At 44.8% G+C, this 19,378-nt stretch overlaps 2 protein-coding genes and 1 pseudogene across 2 annotated transcripts in view; 2 read left to right on the top strand and 1 right to left on the bottom strand.

Annotated features, from left to right (window-relative positions):
* Window positions 1-5,144, bottom strand: part of USP53 (ubiquitin specific peptidase 53) — a 67,493-nt gene extending 62,349 nt beyond the window's left edge. Inside the window, exon 1 of the mRNA XM_036762938.1 lies at window positions 5,033-5,144. The gene's annotated coding sequence lies outside the window, so the exon portion shown is untranslated. The remainder of the gene's footprint in view (window positions 1-5,032) is intronic.
* Window positions 4,594-5,439, top strand: LOC118853295 (translation initiation factor IF-2-like). The gene has a single exon (XM_036763315.1). The coding sequence runs from the start codon at window positions 4,594-4,596 to the stop codon at window positions 5,437-5,439; it is 846 nt and encodes a 281-aa protein (XP_036619210.1).
* A 10,032-nt stretch (window positions 5,440-15,471) lies between these two features.
* LOC118853293 lies at window positions 15,472-15,958 on the top strand (annotated as a pseudogene).
* Window positions 15,959-19,378: the final 3,420 nt, after the last annotated feature.

Here is a 19,378-nt window from a genome sequence, read left to right as displayed (position 1 = left end):
TTCGTACGAATGTCCTTCCTAAAACATGGCGCCCTTTCAATGGAACCTAACAGTCCTGATGTGATCTGACCAGGGCAGATGCAGTACAGCTCTCACCTCCTCCCAACTTCCCTATTGCCTCAAAATCCAGAGTCACCTGGAGCATCGGCCAACACCTCCTTGGTTCTCTTCTCCCCCAAGGTAGCTGAAAATCCAGCCTGTGGTCATCTGTCATCTTTCCTCGCCATGATCAGTCAGATTGAGCTCTGCTAGGGTTCTGGAGGAATCGGGGCATGGCTTTATTATTGTTTTGTCATTACCTAAACTTGGCTTCTAGGAACCAATTCTGGCTCCCTCACTAAGAATGAGACTCTGAATAGAACTTCCCCACTGGGAAGGCAAATTAGAAAGGCGGGGTGGGGAGGAAGTGAGAGAGAAAGAGAGAAAGGAGAGGGAATGAACGTCCTACAGCTGCCAGCTAACTAGAAAAGTCCCTTTTCTTGACACCCTCCTGCTCAGTCACACTTGCGGGGTTGCCCCAGATCCCCTGTTTTCCCTCTGCCTATGTGGTCTGTAGTCTATTTCAGTAGCAATCCCCTTTTTGACACCCTCCTGCCCAGAGTCAGGCTTGTGGGGTTGCCCCAGATCACCTGTTTTCTCTTTCCTAGGTGGTCTGTAGTCTATTTCAGTAGCAATCCCCTTTTTGACCCCCTCATGCTCAGAGTCAGGCTTGTAGGGCAGCCTCAGATCACCTGCTTTCTCTCTGCCTGGGTGGTCTGTAGTCTACCAATCCTGCTTCTGTTTCTCCTGCCACAGCTGCTTACCCAAACGCTGTCCACCAAGCCAACTAACCAACCTTCTTTTTAAAGCTCCCCCCCTCAGAGTCTTCACCCACAAAGCTGTTCCTTACTTTTCCAGCCCCTCCTCAAACCCAGCCAGGTTTTCACTTTAAGGTGGGCTTTAATCTCCCCAATACACACCCGGAGGACCCCAGTCTAGCCGCACACTCAGGTACATATTGTGTCTTTAAGAAATGTTCCTAGAATTGAAATCCTCAGTTTAAAGGAACTTGGCTTCCATAGTCAACATGAATCCAGGGAGCTGGGGAATAGAGAGGGTTCTGTTTCCTGAGCATTTCACTGGATGCACTTGGATTTACAGAGGATGTGCCTTGTAAAAAAAATCTCTGGTGCTAAAACAAACAATTTGCTACCAAAAGCACATTATTTTAGAATTTTAAAAATTAACCTAAGGATACCCACAATGGCCCAGAAAATATCATCTACTTTTAGTGTCTGTTAATTATGTAAATATACAAGAAAACGATATTTTCTAAAAGAGTTACATGCCAGATCCAGACCAAAAATACACACACACACACACACCCAACACAAAGAAGTCAATAATAACCAAATTGTGCCTCACCACAATCAGATCAAGCTTGATGCTCAAAGTCCTGTTACGGACAACACATGACTCCAAGTATCCTGAGACTCCCACCAAGAGGAAGAGGGAGCTCGATGGGGAGAGCCAAGGCCCAACACAACAGTCACACACCACAATGTCACGTCTTATCTCATACCAGGATGCTCAATACCATAAGCTAAATGACTTCTGTTACTCACCTAGGCAGATCCATGCCACGGAAGCACCTTCCAGGTAACTGCCTCTCAGCACGAGGCCATTTCAGTATTTCAGTAAGCGCACCTCTTTAAATGGAGGTTAAGAAACTGCTTTACATTACTATCTAGCTTGGAAGTAAAAAGTTTCAGTAAGGTCAATTCTTGCCCAAAACAGGTCACAAATCATTTCAGCAACAAATGAAGTCTGCTGTTTACATCACCATAAAATAAATCAGCTCAAATTTTATTTTCTTTCAACTTGCTGGGTTTTTGCTATAAAATTTCCAAACTATCTGGTCCTTGGGAATTTTCTCCTGAATATTACACAAAGGTAAAGCATGTATTTACTTGTAAGATCTGACATCAATTTGTCCAGTTAGTGTTTTATAAATTATAATACCTCCAATGAGTTTCTTTTCATGAAATAAATTAATGTGAAGAGAGCACTTTTGAAATGCTTATCACTAGAAAATAGTCTTACCCAAATCAGACGTATGTGCCAAGCTGAAGAACGAACAGGCTGAGAAGGAAAAATCCTAAAGGCAATTTCTTTACTAAAGAAAAAATAAATTTCACTCAAGGGAGGGCTTACTAACAAAGTACATTCGATTCAACAAGTATGTGCCAGGTCTGTGCAAGGCCCAAAGCCCAGTGGAAAAGTCCCTGTTCTCAAGGAGCATAAATGTAACTGAGTAGAGGGAGAAGGCGTACTCACTCAGATAAGGAGATGGAGGGCACAACGAGAAGGTGGAGATGAGAAACAGGACAGGCAGTTCCTAGGAGGTGGTCACACAGAGATAAGGCTCAGGCAAGAAGATGGTGCTTTCTAGGCCTGGGGGTCAGGTCAGCCAGGCTGACAGTGGAAGAGAGCATGGCAGCCAGGGTGGCTGGAGCACAGACAGGCGATAACATCAAAGAATCTGGGAAGGGCCTCGAATGTGAAGCCAAGGCAAGGAGAGAGGCTACCAAAAGGTCATCACTTTGGAAGGGATGTGATCAGATCTGGGCTTTGGGAAGACTGGGTGCAGGGTGAATTAAAGAGAGGAGAAGCTAAAATCAGAGGAAATCAATTAGGAAGCTATTTTGGAAGTCTAGGCAAGAAGCAAGATGGCCCCCAGGAGGGAAGAAGGAATGGGAGCGGACAAAGGGCTCGTGGCCAAGTCATTTCAAGAATAACCAATATTCTACTGTCAAACTGGTGAAAAAAATGTTTGGTCTACAACTGACTGAAATAAATCAAGTCTGCTCCGCCCTGCCGCACCCCCCCCCAGTCTAATTATAAGTTTGTAATACAAGGTAAATAGTGTACCATTTTTTTCAAAGGGTTTTTTTTAAACATGAACATTTATCTGCCTAATCACTATCATCTGAAGAAAAACATTTGAAAAAGACAGAAAATAAGATTTAGTTAAAAGTCGATTTGAGTTTTATACCCTTAAAAGACAAAATACTCAATAGTGTTGGGGGGAGGTAGTGGTTAAGAAGGTATGTAAGGAAGACAAGGCCCAAAGAAAGGCCCCATCCACAGCCAAAGCTCCATCACAGCACTTTTTGTGGCAGCAGTGGAGAGACTAGAAGTGCCCAATGACTGGGGAATGGCACAGGAAAGGAGGAGCATGGTAACTATACTGGAGGAAAAGACGAACAGCAGCAGTTCACAACTGACACAGCCGAGTGGATGAAGAAGGTTCAAGTGAGGAAGACCCGGGTTCAAATCCAGCCTCAGCCATTTATTTAACTGTGTGCTCCTGGACAAGTCTGGAAGGCAATGGCTCTCAGCCTCAGTTTCCACAACTTGCAAAACTGGGATAATAAGAGCACCTGCCTGCGGGGTTGTTGTGAGGATCACACGCGATGATGCAAGTCAAGTGCCTTGCAGACAATGAAGAGATAAATGAATACAAGCTCGGATTATTCGGAAGCAGAGGTGACTCTGATGAACTAGCGTGAACCTGGAAAGCAAGGGACACGTTTGAAGAAGGGAGAACCTGGCCTGGGAGTTCCCCGGTAAAAAGGCTTTCCAGCGTTGGTCACTCTCTCCGCCAATGTATATTATCATCTGCCCGGGGCACTCAGAGGCTTGGTGGCGGTGGCGGCGGTAATCTATGGATTACCATACCATACTGGTAGAGCCATGCCCTTACTGATTACTTGGTATCATTTAATCCTCACAACCACCCTGGGAGGCAGCTGTTGTTATCCCCTGTTATAGTAGAGGAACCGGAGGCAAAAATTTGCCCAAGATCAAAACGATTAAGTGCCTCAGGTCTGGTGGCCAAGCGGATAGTGCCCCGCCTGGAGTCGGGAAGATTCCTCCTCCTGAGCTCAATTCCAGCTTTAGAGACTTACTAGCAGTGACTCTGGGAAAGCCATTTCACCCTGTCTGCCTCAGTGTTCTCATCTGTCAAACGAGCTGGAGAAGGAAATGGCAAACCACTCCAGCACCTTCGCCAAGAAAATCCCAAATGGGGACACTGAGGGTCGGAGGGGGCAGAAAGGACTGAACAACAACGTCCTGACTCCAAGCGCGGGGCTCCAGGGACTTGGCCAAGGTCACTGCCGGCAGCAGGTGTCAGAAAGAGGACTGGGATGTAGCTAGGTCCTCCAAACTCAAAGGCCCAGGTTTCTATCCACTCCCACTACCACGACTGGACTGTGTGTGCCTGGAAGGGCCGAGCTCGGTGCTGGGGGAGAAGGCGCTGGCTCCCTCCCGGGGGTGTGTGGGGGGGGCAGCAGAGAAAAAGCCCGGGGTCCCAGTGGGCTCCAGCCGCTCCTCCCCCGTCAGACTCCGGACGCCGCTTCCTCGCAGCGGGTCCGCGGAGCGGGGTCTGGGCAGCCCCGGGTCCCTGGGGGTCCACGCCCCCGCTCTGCGGGATGCTCCCCGCGTTGGCACCGCTCCGCCGGCTCCGGGAATCCCCGGCCCCCGGGCCCCTCGGCTCCTTCTTAGACCACCGGGGGTCGGGGGGAGGCATGGACCTGACGGCCAACCCCCATGCACCGCCCCCGAGGAAGCGCGCAAGCAGCCCCGGCCGGGCCCGGACCGCGGGTGCACCGACTACACCTTCCCGGGATGGGTATGCCCCGAAAGCCCCGAGCCCCTAGCTTGGACTCGTTGAAGCCCGGGGCCTCCCGCCGTCCGGCCTCGATGGCCGCGCTTGGCCAGATCCCTAGGTCTGTCGGACCGACTTCTCCCGCCCATCTCCCGTCTCCGGGTCTTTGCCCCGCGGTCCGCCCGCCAGGAGCGCCCTCCGCCTCGGCTCCCCCTCGGCTACCCCGGCAGGACGCCCTCCTGCCGGCTCCCAAGGGGGCGAGGGTCTCCCCGCCGGGACCAAGGCTGCCCCCCACCCCGGCGCACACAGCCCGCTCCGGAGGAGCGCTCGCGGCCGCCAGGCCCCGCAGCCCCCAGCCCGCGCCGCTCCCCGGGAGCTCACCTCGCAGCCGCAGGGGCCCCGCCCCGGGCACTGCCAGCAACCTCAGCCGACGCGGCCCGGGCATGCGCGCCTCCGCCGCCGGCTCCTCCCTGGGCTCGAGGCAGCGCCGACTGGGCGCTCGGACACCTGCGCGGCCCAGACCCCGCGTGCAGGGCCCCGCCCCCAGCGCCGCCGAGCCCCGCCCCCGCCGGGCCCCGTCCCCAGCTGACGGGCGCCTGGCCGCGGCTGCGCAAGCCGCTCAGAAGACCTCGCGATATCGCGGGATTACCGCCTCACTCGGCCCGTCCCCGTCGGAGTCTGGGGCGGCCCTGGGAGGGAGGTGGTGGTGGGGATGGGAAGGGTGCGCCGTGGCGTGGTGGGGGAGTGTCCTCCGCCTCGCCGCGTCCCAGCTCGCGCTCGGAGACTGACCCCACCCCCCACCCCCACCCCCCACCAGCGGGAGCTCTGGGAGCGCGCGGGCGCTCTCGGGTGGAGAAGGGAAGACTTGCGCGCGCATGCGCGGGGTCGGGAAGGTTCATTTTGGGGTCCCTACAGTCTCGGAGTCTTGCGCTTCTCCCGACATGGTTCGGCATGACCCCCCGCCACGCACACACCCACCCCACACCCCCCTCAGGGAGGGCCCTGGGGGCCGAGGCTCAGAGACCCCCGGAGGTCCCTGCAGACCTGACCTTGATCTATTCAGAAAAGGAACATTTAACAACCGGCTCCACACGCGCGCCTTTCTCCTGCCCGGGGAACATTTCCTCCTGCATCATTTAGTCCCGACCAATGACAAAGCAGTAAGAGCAGCCTGGGTTCGACGAGTTTGCTGTTTCCGAGGTGCAGATGCTCGCCCTGAGCATTTAACAACCAGCTCCCGGGGCTCCAGCTATGGAGCCCGGAGAGGACGGAGCCGGGCAGATGGTGGCTTTGCCCTCGGAGGAGGGGCGTGCTGGGGGCACAGAGCTCCCGAGAGAAAGATACTTTTGTACCCATTTCACTAGGAAGAAACCAAGGCAGGGTAACAATATTATCAATAACTAACAACTTGAAGGTCTGCGTATGTAAGCGACCTGAAATTACAATGATAATGTAGCATTTGTGTATCCCTTCAAAGGATTTCACATACCCTCGCGTACTGGCTGCTTTGATTGGAATTCAGGTCTGCCGGTTTCTAAGGCCAGCGTACTAACTGGACTAACCATACTGCGTTGTTCCAGAACCCCTTGTAAATGACCAGCAGGAGAACATTGCTCCTAATTAGAATGCTTCTGTCCATCCCGAATAAGCCGCACCCACTTGGCATTTTGATTTTATTCATTGGAACGATTCAGAAGCAGAACTGTTTTGTTGTTGAGACTACAAATTCCAATGGATTCTGCTAGGCTCCAGTTCCCGGTGGGCTGCTCCTTTGTGTGACCGGGCAAGCCATCTCCCTTCTCAAAGTCATCAATCCATCAGCGAGCATTTATTAAGTCTACTACAGACTAGAAAGTGTTCTATGTTCAGGAGATGTGAAGAAAAAAATCCCTCCCCTCCGGGGAACAATGCACAATAATGTGGGAGACAGCATATCATCTATATCGTGTGCGTGTACGCATACATAAATACGTGTACATATATAAATGTATAGATACAGGCGAGATCCGTACAAAGTAGATGCCTTAGCCAAAGCTATGTTTCCTCCCCTAAAATGAAGGCTTTGTGCCCTAGCAGCTCTACAGCTGTGATCTGTGAAGAAAACAAAACCTCCAAAGTGGAACAGACCTAAACAGCCAAGTGGCCCAACCCACACCTGGAAGAAGAATCCATTCTAGTCCTCATACTAGCCTGCACAGAAACAGCACTTTGGGATTTGCCAAGCATTTTATTCATATTATCTACCTGATCCTCAAGACAGCCCTGGGAGGTACACCCGGTTGGGGGCAGGGAGGGCTTGAGCTGGCTCCCGAGGAAGGTAGTTGTTGCAGTCATGTTTAACTCTTTGTGACCCCGTGGACCACAGCGCCCCAGGCCCTTCTGTCCTGGTCAGGTTCATGTTCATTGCTTCATGACACCATCCATCCATCTCATCCTCTGCTGTCCCCTTTTCCTTTTGCCTTCAATCTTTACCAACATCTGGGTATTTTCCAGTGAGTCCCAACTTCTCATTATGTGGCCAAAGTATTTAAGCTTCAGTGTCTGACCTGGCCATGAATAGCATGAGTTAATTTCTTTAACTATTGGCTGATGTGACCTCCTTGCTGTCTGAGGGACTCTCAAAAGTCTTTCCCAGCATCACAGCTCAAAAGCTTTCCAACTCTCAGAACTGTACATTGTTACTGGAAAAACCATAGCTTTGACTCAGGAGAGCCAATTGTTAAATATTCAGCTACTAATCTGGCCTTGATTTATTGTTTCATTGATTATTTAGACTTAGGAAAGTGACAAGTTAAATGTTAATAATGAAGCTTCATCTCTAAAGCATGTCAAATGAACTTTTCCCCCCAGAACCATTGTTAAACATTTAATCTCTGATTCATTATGGGATTAATCAATCTGATTACCCCCATTTTACAGATGGGGAAATTGAGGATTAGAGTCATTGTGACTTGCCCAGAGTCACATCTGAGCCTTGCTTGAAGAATTCTAGTAAAGAGGCCCTTCAGGTGTCATGCAGTACATCACCTTCTTTGATGACTCAACAAGTTTTTCCATATGTTAAGCCTAAAATTTGCTTCTCTGTAACTTGCACCATTGCTTTGAGGGCTACGCTCTAGGATAGATGAGTGCATGGTAAAATGGAAATGCGTTGGATTTGGAATCAGAGGTCATGAATTTGATACCTGATTTTGAACCTTACTCTGGAACCTTGGGCACACCTAGGGACTTTTCTAGGGAATTAGACACAAGAGCTGGCCAGTGGAGAGTCATATTTCAGCTTCAGGGGGAAGTTTTAGCAATTAACTGGTTGTCCCAAGAATGGGCTGCCTTGTTAGGTAACGAGCTCCTCATCATTGGAGATATTTAAACCAAAGCTTAACATACACTCTAGTGTGGGAGCACTAGGCCAGATTGTAGGGAGTCACAAGGCTTAGGACTGTCCCTTCTACCCCAAAAGTTCATAATCTACTAGAAGCTCCATCTACACCATCTTAGGCAGTTAGCTCCCAGCATCTATGTACCATAAGCTCTGCTGTCTAGTTCCAGACCTGTACTTCCAACCAAGGCATCATCTGGAAATAGCTGACTGGAACCTCCTGGACAAAGCCTCATCTCCTGACTCTTCTCTCTCTGACAGTGTGATTCCACTAATCTTGGAGTTATCTTTAACACCCCAGAAACCTGAACCCCAAGAGCCTTTGAAAGAAATAGCAATGCTTCCAGCCAAGGGGGTTGTGAGGCTCAAATAAGATAATGGATAAAGTGTAATATTATTTTTCATTATTATCAGCATCAGCCTACGGGTCACCAGGACTCCAGTCTGGTGATGACTTCATTGCCTAAGCCTTTTACTGCACTCCTCCTGAGCTCAAACAATGGTTATAGAGGAATACAAGGGTATGCTGGTAAATGTTTAACCACTGGGCTCTCCAGAAGGTAAAGAAATGCGTACATGCTTTTAAGTTTAATTTGCTTTATTAACACTTTCTTAAGTCTAAACAATCACCAAAACAATAAATCAGTGCAGATTTCTGAGGTGTAAATGTTCACACTAAAAATGATCAGGCTCTTGGAAGCCGGTTAGGTCTGACTCCAGCACAGTCCTGACCATACATGCAGGTAGCCTCCCAGCCCCCCACTAATGTTTATGCAAAACTTTGTCTCCGATCACTGAGAAAAATTTGTGTTGTTCTTAAGGGAATGCTGACCTTGGACATGTATTACTGCTCTAGCCTCTTGATGTGGGGAGCTAAGATGCCAGACCCTTTACCACAAAGCATTCTTTTTAATGTCAGATTTCCAGTCTCACTGGCTTGTGATGGGCAGGGCTGCCAAGCCAAACAACTAGCACAATGAAAGGGAAAGATTGTGGCAGTGATGCAGAAATTACAGTCAGGGAGAACAAGATAAAGTTCAAGGATTTGGGAGCCTTGAGAATGCTGGTGATGCACCAAGGAGTGAGGAAATGAGGGCAGAAAGGGAAGGACAGATACCGACCTCTCAGGAAGGAGGCTTAGAGAGCACAGTGTGGTTTGGATTGTTGCATGGAGGCAGATTTCATCCCAACATCTCTCCAAAATCCATTCCAGCTACAGTATTCAAAGGGTTTTAAGATGAAAGCCTGCTTTATAGCTGTTCTATGAATGATGGAAGGAAGGAAGGAAGGAAGGAAGGAAGGAAGGGAGGAAGGGAGAAAGGAAGGAAGGGAGGGAGGGAGGGAGGAAGAAAGGAAGCAAGGAAGGAAGCAAGGAAGGAAGCAAGCATTCATTAGGTGCTTTCTATGTGTGAGGCCCTGGGCTAAGTGCTTGTGGATACAAATAAAAGAATAAGACAGTCCCTGCTTTCCGGGGGCTCACATTCCAATGGAAGAGCCGACACTTGGGCAGATAGGTGGCGCTGTAGTGCACAACAAGTTGGGCCTGGAGACAGGAAGACCTGAGTTCAAATGTGACCTCAGACACTCACTAGCTGTGTGACCCTGGGCAAGTCATTTAACCTTTGTTTGCCTCAGTTTTCTCATCTGCAAAATGGGGGGGGGGGATAATAATAGCTCCTATCTCCCAGAGTTGCTATGAGAATCAAATGAGATAACACTTGTAAAGTGCTTAGCACAGTGCCTGGTAAATGGTAGGCACTATATAAATGTTTTTGTTGTTGTTGAGTGTTGTGTCCAACTCCTCATGACTCCATTTGGGGTTTTTTCAGGGGCAAAGAAACTGGAGTGGTTTGCCATGTCCTCTAGCTCATTTTACAAATGAGGAAACTGAGGCAAACAGGGTTAAGTCACTTGCCCAGGGTCACACAGTCAGTATGCATCTAAGGCTGGATTTGAACTCAGGAAGATGAGTCTTCTTGACTCCAGGCCCAGGGCTCTATCTACCTGGATGAACTTAAGCAATCTCGTTTTACTCTTGCACCATTTTTCTCCACAATGTCCTGGCTTCCTTATCTGCAAAATTACCTTACCTTATAAAGTCCTTTGAAGTCACCAGATGAGAGGAAGCACAAAATCCCGTAACGTGTTATTAATTTTATTGTTGTCATTGTTAATGTGATGCTTCAGACACCTGTGGGTTGTTCGTCTTGTTGTAATGTTTATTTTTATAGACTCTCAGAATTGGACTGAACCTTACAGACCATATTTGCCCCTGAAAGGATTCCCTATGGAAACTTTTCTCATAGAGGGTAATCTAATCTCGAATGCTGCCAGTGATATGGAAATCACTTTATTACCCAGCCACTCAGTCTGTTTTGGGAGGAGACAATTTTGGTCACTAGAATATTCTTATGTATGCTTTGGACTCCCTAATGAGGCTAGCTCTGACCTCCCCTCAGGGTTCTAGGGGCATCCCTGAGGGGTAGGAGTGTCTCTTCTCTAATGCCACTGACTTGAGCTTCCAATCTGGTAAGCTGCCCTCACTTCTTATTGTGCTAGTTTCATTTACCCAGTTCATTTTTGTTATTGGTCAGGCATTTCAGTCCTGTCTGACCTTTCAGGACCCCATTTGGGATTTTCTTGGCAAAGATCCTGGAGTGGTTTGCTTCTCCAGCTAATATTTTACAAATAAGGAAACTGAGGCAAATAAGGTTAAGTGACTTGCCCAGGTTCACATAGCTAGTGTCTGAAGCTGGATTTGATCTCAGGTCATCCTGACTCCAGACCCAGCGCTTTATTCATTGTGTCTCCTAGCTGCCCCAGTTCAAATTGGTTAGCTATTACAAAGGGGTATTTACTTTGAGGATAGAGCAAGAGGCATTCCCCACACCTGAGGGGCACACTCTTCCCTTTATCATCCTGATTCCTAGGGAAAATGTGTTTAGATATGGCAGAAAAGCACATATATTTCCCACTCCCACCAATACTGGGGGGACCCACTATCCACTAGATAGAGGGAGAGTCTCAGTCTTTGGGGAGAGACTTAGTCTTAATGCAGTTTGTCCATAGCATTGGCCACACTGAGCTGGCATCCCAAGGCACCATTGCTGCCTGATGAGTCCCTGTCTCAGCTAATGATGAACTGGGGCCTGAACGTCACTGTTACCCCACAGCTTCAGTGCTTGACTCGCTGGCTCCAGATCCCAGGGAGAACTCTTGTCAGACTTCCTAGTGGCCCACTCTCCTGACCTTTTGAAGGTCACAAGGTCATAGCTATCTCTGGTGTCCACCCTAAAGCAGGAAGGATGAACACATAGAAGCCAAGGGCAGAGGGCCATGGGTTGGCCTCAGATAGAGAGGGCCTTTGGCCTGTGCCCCTCAGTGAGTCCCTCACCTAACAGAGCCAGACAGGAAGGAGTCTGGTTCAAACAGATAGGCCTGGATGGATTAATGCCTTTTGAATGCACCCCAGCTCTGGTTCTGCTGCTGATCAAAGGGGCTTTTTTCACCATGTAGTTAGCAGACTGGAACCAGTTACAGAATGTCTACACATGCGTCAGAGTCCACATAGGAATGGCGTCTGCTGAGCAGTCTGCCAGGTTCCTAAGGGCGAGGCTCCTTGACTGGTTGGTCCTGTGCTATATGGGGCCAAAATTTGCCCCCTTCTGTGTACCCTCATCTGTTGGGCCTAGATCTTCCATTCTAAACAAGTCTTAACTTCTATTTAACATGACAGCCCTGCACATATTTGAAGATAGTAGCCATATTTCACCAAATTCTTTTTTTCCTCCAGGCTGAATATCCCCAGTTCCTTTCCCAATCTTGGTTGCTTTTTTTTTTTGACTGATTCTACTTTCTCTGAGTCTCTTAGTCCATAAACATAGTAGGTCAGGTGTGGCCCAACCAGGACAAAGTACAAAGTGCATTGGAAGTAGTGCTTCCTTTTATGTGGTCACTACACTATTAAAACAACTGCAAATTCTGTTTGGCTTTTTTTTTTTTTTAGCAGCTCAGATTCAGCTGGTGGTCAATTAAAATCCTGGTCTCTTTCTCCCCTGCTTTGAAATTAGACCTCCCTCATCCTGTATTTAATCAACTGTTTATCTTTAATAATCTTGTTAGTCCTGGCCCGTCATTGCAGCCCTTTGAGATGTTTTTGAATCCTGATTCTTCCATATATCCCATAAACTATTCCTTCATAGTTTGAAGGAATCAGGAATTCTGATGAGCATCCCCTCATTATTTTCATCCAGCCCACCTAGCTGGCACCAGGAAGACTGTGCCACTGACTCACCATGACTGATAGGTGTTGTTTAGTGTCAGTTTCCTCATCCGTAAAATTGGGATAATAATCCATTGCGTACAGATGTCGTGCAAGTGTTCCAGAAACTTTAAATGGCATCCACATGTATTATATACAGACACACATATATGATATTCAAGTTGTTAAAAAAATTTTGGATGGGACATTTGCCATTCATCTCTAGCCTTGAACCAACCCATAAATGTTGGGGTGTATGGTGTGAGGGCTTGCCAGCTGCCACTCAATTCTCACCTTTGGCTCCAAGAAACTTTAGCATAAACAGCAACCACACCCACATAAAACCTCCTCTGCAGATGGGCTATAGCAGGTTGAAGGTAAACGAAGGGCCTCAGACCCATCGGAGGAATTAGGGGAATGTCTACCCCAAGCATGTGAGGACTTTCCCTGGTGGAATGGGCACATGAGAACAGTTTGTTCCAACAGCCATGAAGGAAGCTGAAGCAGGCTCTGTGGAGAGCTTAGAGCCCGGTCAGATATCGAAGATGCTATGGTCGTTCACTGTATCCTGGGTCATCTCCAGACATCTTGACTTCTGCAGTAACTCAGGAAAAAACAGTGAGGCTGATGATTTTGTGCAGCCCTTCCTCACTTTAATCCAGCTCATGCTCAAGTCCAACTGTCACCCTGTGATGTGACTGATCTCTTTGAAAACCAGATCTCAATGGCACACTTGGTTGACAGTAATTGGAATGGCAATTTCGATAATCTTAAGATCAGCCAGATAGAACTTTGAAATTCACTGACCTGTTGGGTAACCCTGATTTAAAATATTTTACAAAGACCAGGATGGAGGCATTAGTAAAAGCAAAATAGACTTGGCATTTAGATGGGGTAAAGTATAGAACTTTAAAGCTAGAAAAGATCTCCTGTCTAACCCCTTCACTCTTTACATACTGCACAGTTTTATCGGAAACAATCTGAAGTTCTTCAGTAGGGAATGGAGATCTTTGTGCCTACTAGAAGTCTATAGACTTTGTTTACTCAACATGCTCTGATCAGTGACAATGATGGACTTGGAGTATGATCTGTGTGTGCATTGGCTATGAATACTCCATAAAAACAAGGAAAGGGAATGTGGTTAAGAGTAACTTATAAGCAACTATTTTCTTTTCCTGTACGGTGCACAGTATAAGCTGGTACCCTGATGTTATAGACAAATAGTCTTGTTGGGGAATTTTCAAGACTATTTTCCTCCACCTCCTTGGAACCTAACCAGCCTCAAATCTTGCAAAACGTACAAAAGCGCTCTCACATCTTGGACTAATTTGTTTTTAAAGTTAGTCTTTTAAGAAATACAATAGTGAAATACCATGTTCTTGTTTTTTACTCTCAGGATACTGGCCAAGACAGCTGAAATACTCAGACCAAAGGAAGTTGCCCTGGAGAGAACATTTCTTTGTAGAAAGGACAAAAATATTCAGGCCAGCCTTGCTTTCAAGTTTAACTTCCTTGTTGAAATTCACTACATGAACAAAAGAAAAGAATAAATCAAGTTAGTAAATAATAAAGTGATTGGAAATTATTCATTGACCTCAATCATGTATGTTTAAAATAAACATAGGAAATAATGGCTAACTGGGAACTGAGCAAACCTCTGATGTTACTGTTATTGTTCTCATGCCCACGTCTTCTGTCCCCCTTCACCTCCCCATCTGTCCTTCCTTCGTTCACACAGATCACCTCTATACAGATGACTCCTTAACATACAGGTCACAAGAGGGCAGATGGCCTTGGCACACCCCCGCACTCAGGAACAGGAAAATAGATGGAGGAGTAGGTAAATTAGAAACACTCCAGGAGTGAGAAGCAAACCAGAAGCCAAGGGAGGAGAGAATTTCCAGGAAGAGATGACCAACAGTGTTGAAGGCTGCAGAGAGATCATGGAGGGAAAGACCTGAGAAAAAACCAATGGACTTAGCATTTTAAAAATCACCCTCTCCAGGTATCTCCCTGCCCTTTCTCAGCCAAACTCCTTGAAAAAGCTATACACTATAGCCTAATTGCTATAAAAAAGCTATGTACTATCTACTAATTTCTAAAAAAAAAAAGCTATATATTATGTACTAATTTCTAAAAAAAGCTATATACTATATACTAATTGCTATATATTATAAACTAATTGCTATAAAAAGCCATATACTATGCACTAATTGTGTCCATTTCCTTTCTTCTCACTGTCTTCTAAACCCTCTGAAATCTAATTTCTGATCTTATCATTCAGGTGAAACTGCCCTTTCCAAAGCTACCATTGATTTTGTAATTGCTGAATCTAATGGTCTTCTCAGAATTCTCCACCTTCTTTACCTCTCTATAGTATTTGACATTTCTTTTGGATCTTGTCTTCTCTGGGCATTTTCATGTTATTGCTCTTTTTCTTGGTCCTTTTCCTGTCTATCCTAAAATGTTCCTCATTTTCCTTTGCTGGCATCTGCGCCAAAGTATGCCCCCTAACTGCCAGTGTACCCCAAAGCTCTTCCCTGAACTCTTTTCTCTTTGCTCTCTGCTCTTATTTGGTGACTTGGTCATATCCAGTCACTTTAATTATCATCTCTGTCCTGATGACTCCAATATCCATACATTCATACTCTGGTCTCTCTTGGAAGCTCTCAACCTCAAAAAAATTCCTCGAATCAAAAGGATGATTGACCATTCATAGGAAAGCTTTGTCTATAAGAGAAGACAGAAGCACTACACAGGATAAAATGAAATGATATCAGAAAACAAATACTCCAAGCTCCCCTCACTCAGTGTCCATACCAAGCCTTCTCCCCAGCCTCCCTTTCTGCTAGGTGGAATGATATAAACTGCAAGGCTTGTAATTCAGAGTCAGGCTACAGGTATCCCTTCCCATCCATCCTATGCAATGATTCTGCATTAATGTCATCTACCCCCATCCCATCTTGCAAGAAGCAACATCGAACCAGTTGGAAGGTAAAGAAACATTGTGGCCTAAAGGATAGAAGATCAAAACCCAGTTGATCTAAGTCCTTTGCCCAGAACTCTTGATATGAGTACAACTCAGAGTTCTGGGCAGCAGTGGAAGGAAGAGGTACCAAAGCTGAGAAGAGAAACCCGGGGCAATTGACCAATTTTTAAGAGAGAAACTGGAAGAAAGGGTCACTGGGATCCAAGGGAAGCATGTCTGCCCCATTTGAAGAGTGAAGCGGGGTGGTGGCTTGTGGGACACCCTGGGGCCAGTGGTACCAGTCCCTAGAGGAGGTGTTTATAGAGGTCCAGGTGCAACGGGGCACTCACATTCAAGAGATACAGTGCAGCCTGCAGAGTCGACATGTGGAGCTAGCCGTTCGGGGCCAGGAAATCCTGAAGGGCAAACTCTTTGATTCTACAATAGCTGATGAGGGAACTAGCTGATGAGGGAACGTGGACATTAGAGGACAGAAAAATGGTCCGCATAGTTCTTACCAAGACAAAGAGAGATGCAGCAAACTGTTGGACCTCTCTCTTAGAAACTGAATATTCAGCTGATCCTTGGGTACAGGACCAAATGCAAAGGAAACTTACCCTGGAGAGATTCCAAAAAGAAAACTCTGGTTTTGACTTCAGTGGAGCAGAAATCTCAGGAAACTACAGCCTTGAAAAATAAAAACTGCCATTTTAAACTATGTTTCATGGATCCTAGAAGATGTTGCCAATGTAAAAGGATGGGATTATGTGATTGAAGAAAATTACATTTGCCTACACAATTGAATGAGAACTGTAAAAAAAAAACCATTTAAATATGACTTCAAAGAATGTATTCAAAATGTAGTTTACATGGAAAACATTCTGAATTTCAATGGAAACTTTTTTGGAGAAATGGGTCTTTTTTTGGACTTACTTTGCTCAGCAGGACATTTTAAACAGGTCTTGAATTCTTATTAATTTGTTAAGCAGTGGGCCATAATCATGCAAAGCTCCTGTGCCTTCAGAGGAAATTAAGTTTTTCTTTGGAAAACTGTAACTCAGAATAACTGTCAATAAAGCTTTCTAATTCCAAAAAAAAAAGAGAGAGAGAGAGAGAAACTGAATAAAACCATAGCTTATAATCAGATAGAGCATGAGAAAGAGAGGAGGAATGAATGTGTCCAAAACACTATCAATAAGTATTATACTCGTATATGAAAAGAAATAAATCCAAATAGCCTGCTTTAAAAAATCCTTTGAACTCCTTAGTGATCCTGGAGTAATGCCAAGAAACTCCAGAATGGTTCAAAAGAGAATTAAAAATTTTAAAGGAAAGAAATAGGAAACAATTGGTGGTCTGAAAATGAGTGCTCATACAAGCTTTAAAAAACACAAACAACAGAACAGAGAAAAATGAACACATGATGGATAATCCCTCTAAAGAAGCACAGACCCTGAAAAAGATTTTGGAAGTCAAAAATCTGAAAGTGGAAGAAAATTTGGGAAAAGTGTAGCAAAAGACAACCATCTGAAAAAGAACATACGAATTCTATGTCAGCCCAAGCTATGGACCCTCAACACAGGTTGTGCAGTAATAATGGTCATAAATCTCCTGAAAAATAAAACACCCAGATACTTAATGCAAGAAATAATATAAGGAAATTTCCTTTCATTTTTAAATATAGACAAAAACAATTATTGGTCAAATCTCTTGATTAGTTAACTGAATCTTCAGATTATCCCAAGAAGATAAAATAATATAATTCAAACTCTGGGGCATACAATAGTTAAATTTCTCAATTTCAACATCATGCAACAAATAATGCAAGTAACCCAATGAAAGACATTCCCATATGAATGAAAGGCCTACCAAATAGCCCAGAATTATACCATAGACAAAATAAATTAGAGACTAGAAGGGAATACTGTATTACAAAAAGCAAAGACACTGAAGCTACACCTCACTATAGCCATCTTGCAAGCCTGTCTACCCACAAAAAAACCCCAAATAATAGATTTCCAACAAAAGAGAGGCAGGTGTTTGAGACATTCCTGTCAAAACAGTAGAGGTGATCAGATTACTTAACATACTCCAAATCAAACAGACACATACACACACACACACACACACACACACACACACAAATTAGTTCAATTTTTTTATTTAAAAATTGAGTAAAGAAATCAGTTACCTCATACTTATAAGCTATTGCTTAAAAATTCTTTAAAAAATTAATCTACAGGGTAAAATAAAATACAAAGATAATCATCAGGGGACCCCAAAAAACCAAAGAAGCTAAGTAATTAAGGAAAACAAAACAGGAAAAATGAAGGAGGCAGGGTTGAATTTATGTCCCTTTAGAAGAGGGAATAACAGAAGAGAAAGTTGTACAAATAAGGAAACAGGAGATAAGTAACAAATGGGGTCAAAAATGCAATACCAGAGACAGGATAGCATAGCCTTAAGAATAGAGACTAATCATTGTCAGGCTAAGCTCTTATAAAGTGGGGCACAGAATGATCCCCACCTGATATTGCTTTCCCCTGATATTGCTTTATTTATGAACTGATATTACTAAGTCACAGCAGAAAGAGAAGATGGAGTAATATCTATAAAGGCATAACATAGAAATGGCATAAAAGAAAGCTTGAATTTAAGCTTAACCCTTATGAGCAACACAGAGATTAAAGAAAAAATGAATAAACACACTAATCAGAAATGATATACCACATGAATCAGAAAGTCAAATGCAGAATAGGCTGGAAGGGAAAAGAAATTAGGTTAAAGCAAAGGAAAACTTTGAAAAGACAGTTATTTAAAATAAAAGGCTTGTGGAAAAGGAAGATTTTGAGCTATTTTCTTGGCTTGGTGGGGGGAAAGAAGGGTAAAGAAAAGGAGGAGAAATGGTGAATAAAAATAAATTAACAAAGTAAATTCAGAAAACAGGATGAGTAGACAAATATGAGTGGGAATGGGGGTGGGGGTGGGGAGAGGAAGCCTGTGGAAATAGTCTAGCATCAAAATGTAAGCCCAACTAGTTGTAGGGACAAAATACTAACTTAAAAGAAAAAAAGGGTTAAAAATGCAAATAGCAAGTGGAAGAAAACACAAACCTAACAATCATAACTTTAACTTAAATGGATTAAATTACCCAATAAAATAAAAGAGAATGCCAGAATGAGGAAGAAAAAAAACCCTAATAATCTTCTGTATACAAAAAATATTCTCATAACCCCCACCCCAAGCTCTTAGAGAAAGAGAAGCAAAATTTATTACAAGGAATCAGAAAAGACACCCAATAACTTCTTCAAAGGACATGACACAAAATCCAAAAAATTATCAGCATTTCTATATAGTAATAACAAAACCCAGGAGGAAATAATAAAGGAAAATTCCATTTAAAATAATTACAAGAGCATAAAGCATATGGAAGCAATCTGCCAAGACCCTCAAGACAAATACCATTACAGAACATTCTTTAAAGAACTATAGAATGACAAGAGAGGTAATCACTATTGCTTGTGGTTGGGCCACACCACTACAATAAAAATGACATCACTTAAATCAACAAAGTTGTGGTGGTATGCCAATTAAATGGCCAAGAATGTATTCATTTGGAGGAACCAATGGTCTAGAATCTGAAGAGGAATAATAAAAATTAAGAATGAAGGTGGGGAAGGGGTGGGAATAGCACTACCAAACTTCAAATTATGTTAAAATGCAGCCATCAGATTAATTAAAGAAAAAGAGAAGAGTAAATCAGTGGAACAGATTAAGGAAGCTTCAGAGGCAAATGACCTCAAAAATCAAGTGTTGGATAAACCTGAAAACATATTACTTGGAGAACTCCCTTTCTGACAAGAACTTCTGGGAAAAATAGAAGACAGCTTGGCAAAAATTATCTTCAACCATTGTCTTACATAATGTAGCACAATAAACTCAAAATGGATATGAGCTGATTGTGAGAGAGAAAAGGAAGACAGAGGAAGAAGGGAAGGGAAAGGAAGGGAACAGAAAGGAAGGAGAGGAAATGGAAGGGAAGGGAAGGAAATTGTCTCAAGTACCTTTCACAGTTAGCAAGGGGGGATAAAAGTGATCACAAAAGATGAAACATGATTT

Source organism: Trichosurus vulpecula, chromosome 6 (genome assembly GCF_011100635.1).
Source record: "Trichosurus vulpecula isolate mTriVul1 chromosome 6, mTriVul1.pri, whole genome shotgun sequence".
Taxonomy (NCBI): Eukaryota; Metazoa; Chordata; class Mammalia; order Diprotodontia; family Phalangeridae; genus Trichosurus; species Trichosurus vulpecula.
This window is presented reverse-complemented; position numbering and strand designations above follow the sequence as displayed.

Bases quoted from the DNA above. Each gene is read 5' to 3' on its own strand.
- LOC118853295 (XM_036763315.1), top strand. From the start codon at position 4,594: ATGCACCGCCCCCGAGGAAGCGCGCAAGCAGCCCCGGCCGGGCCCGGA.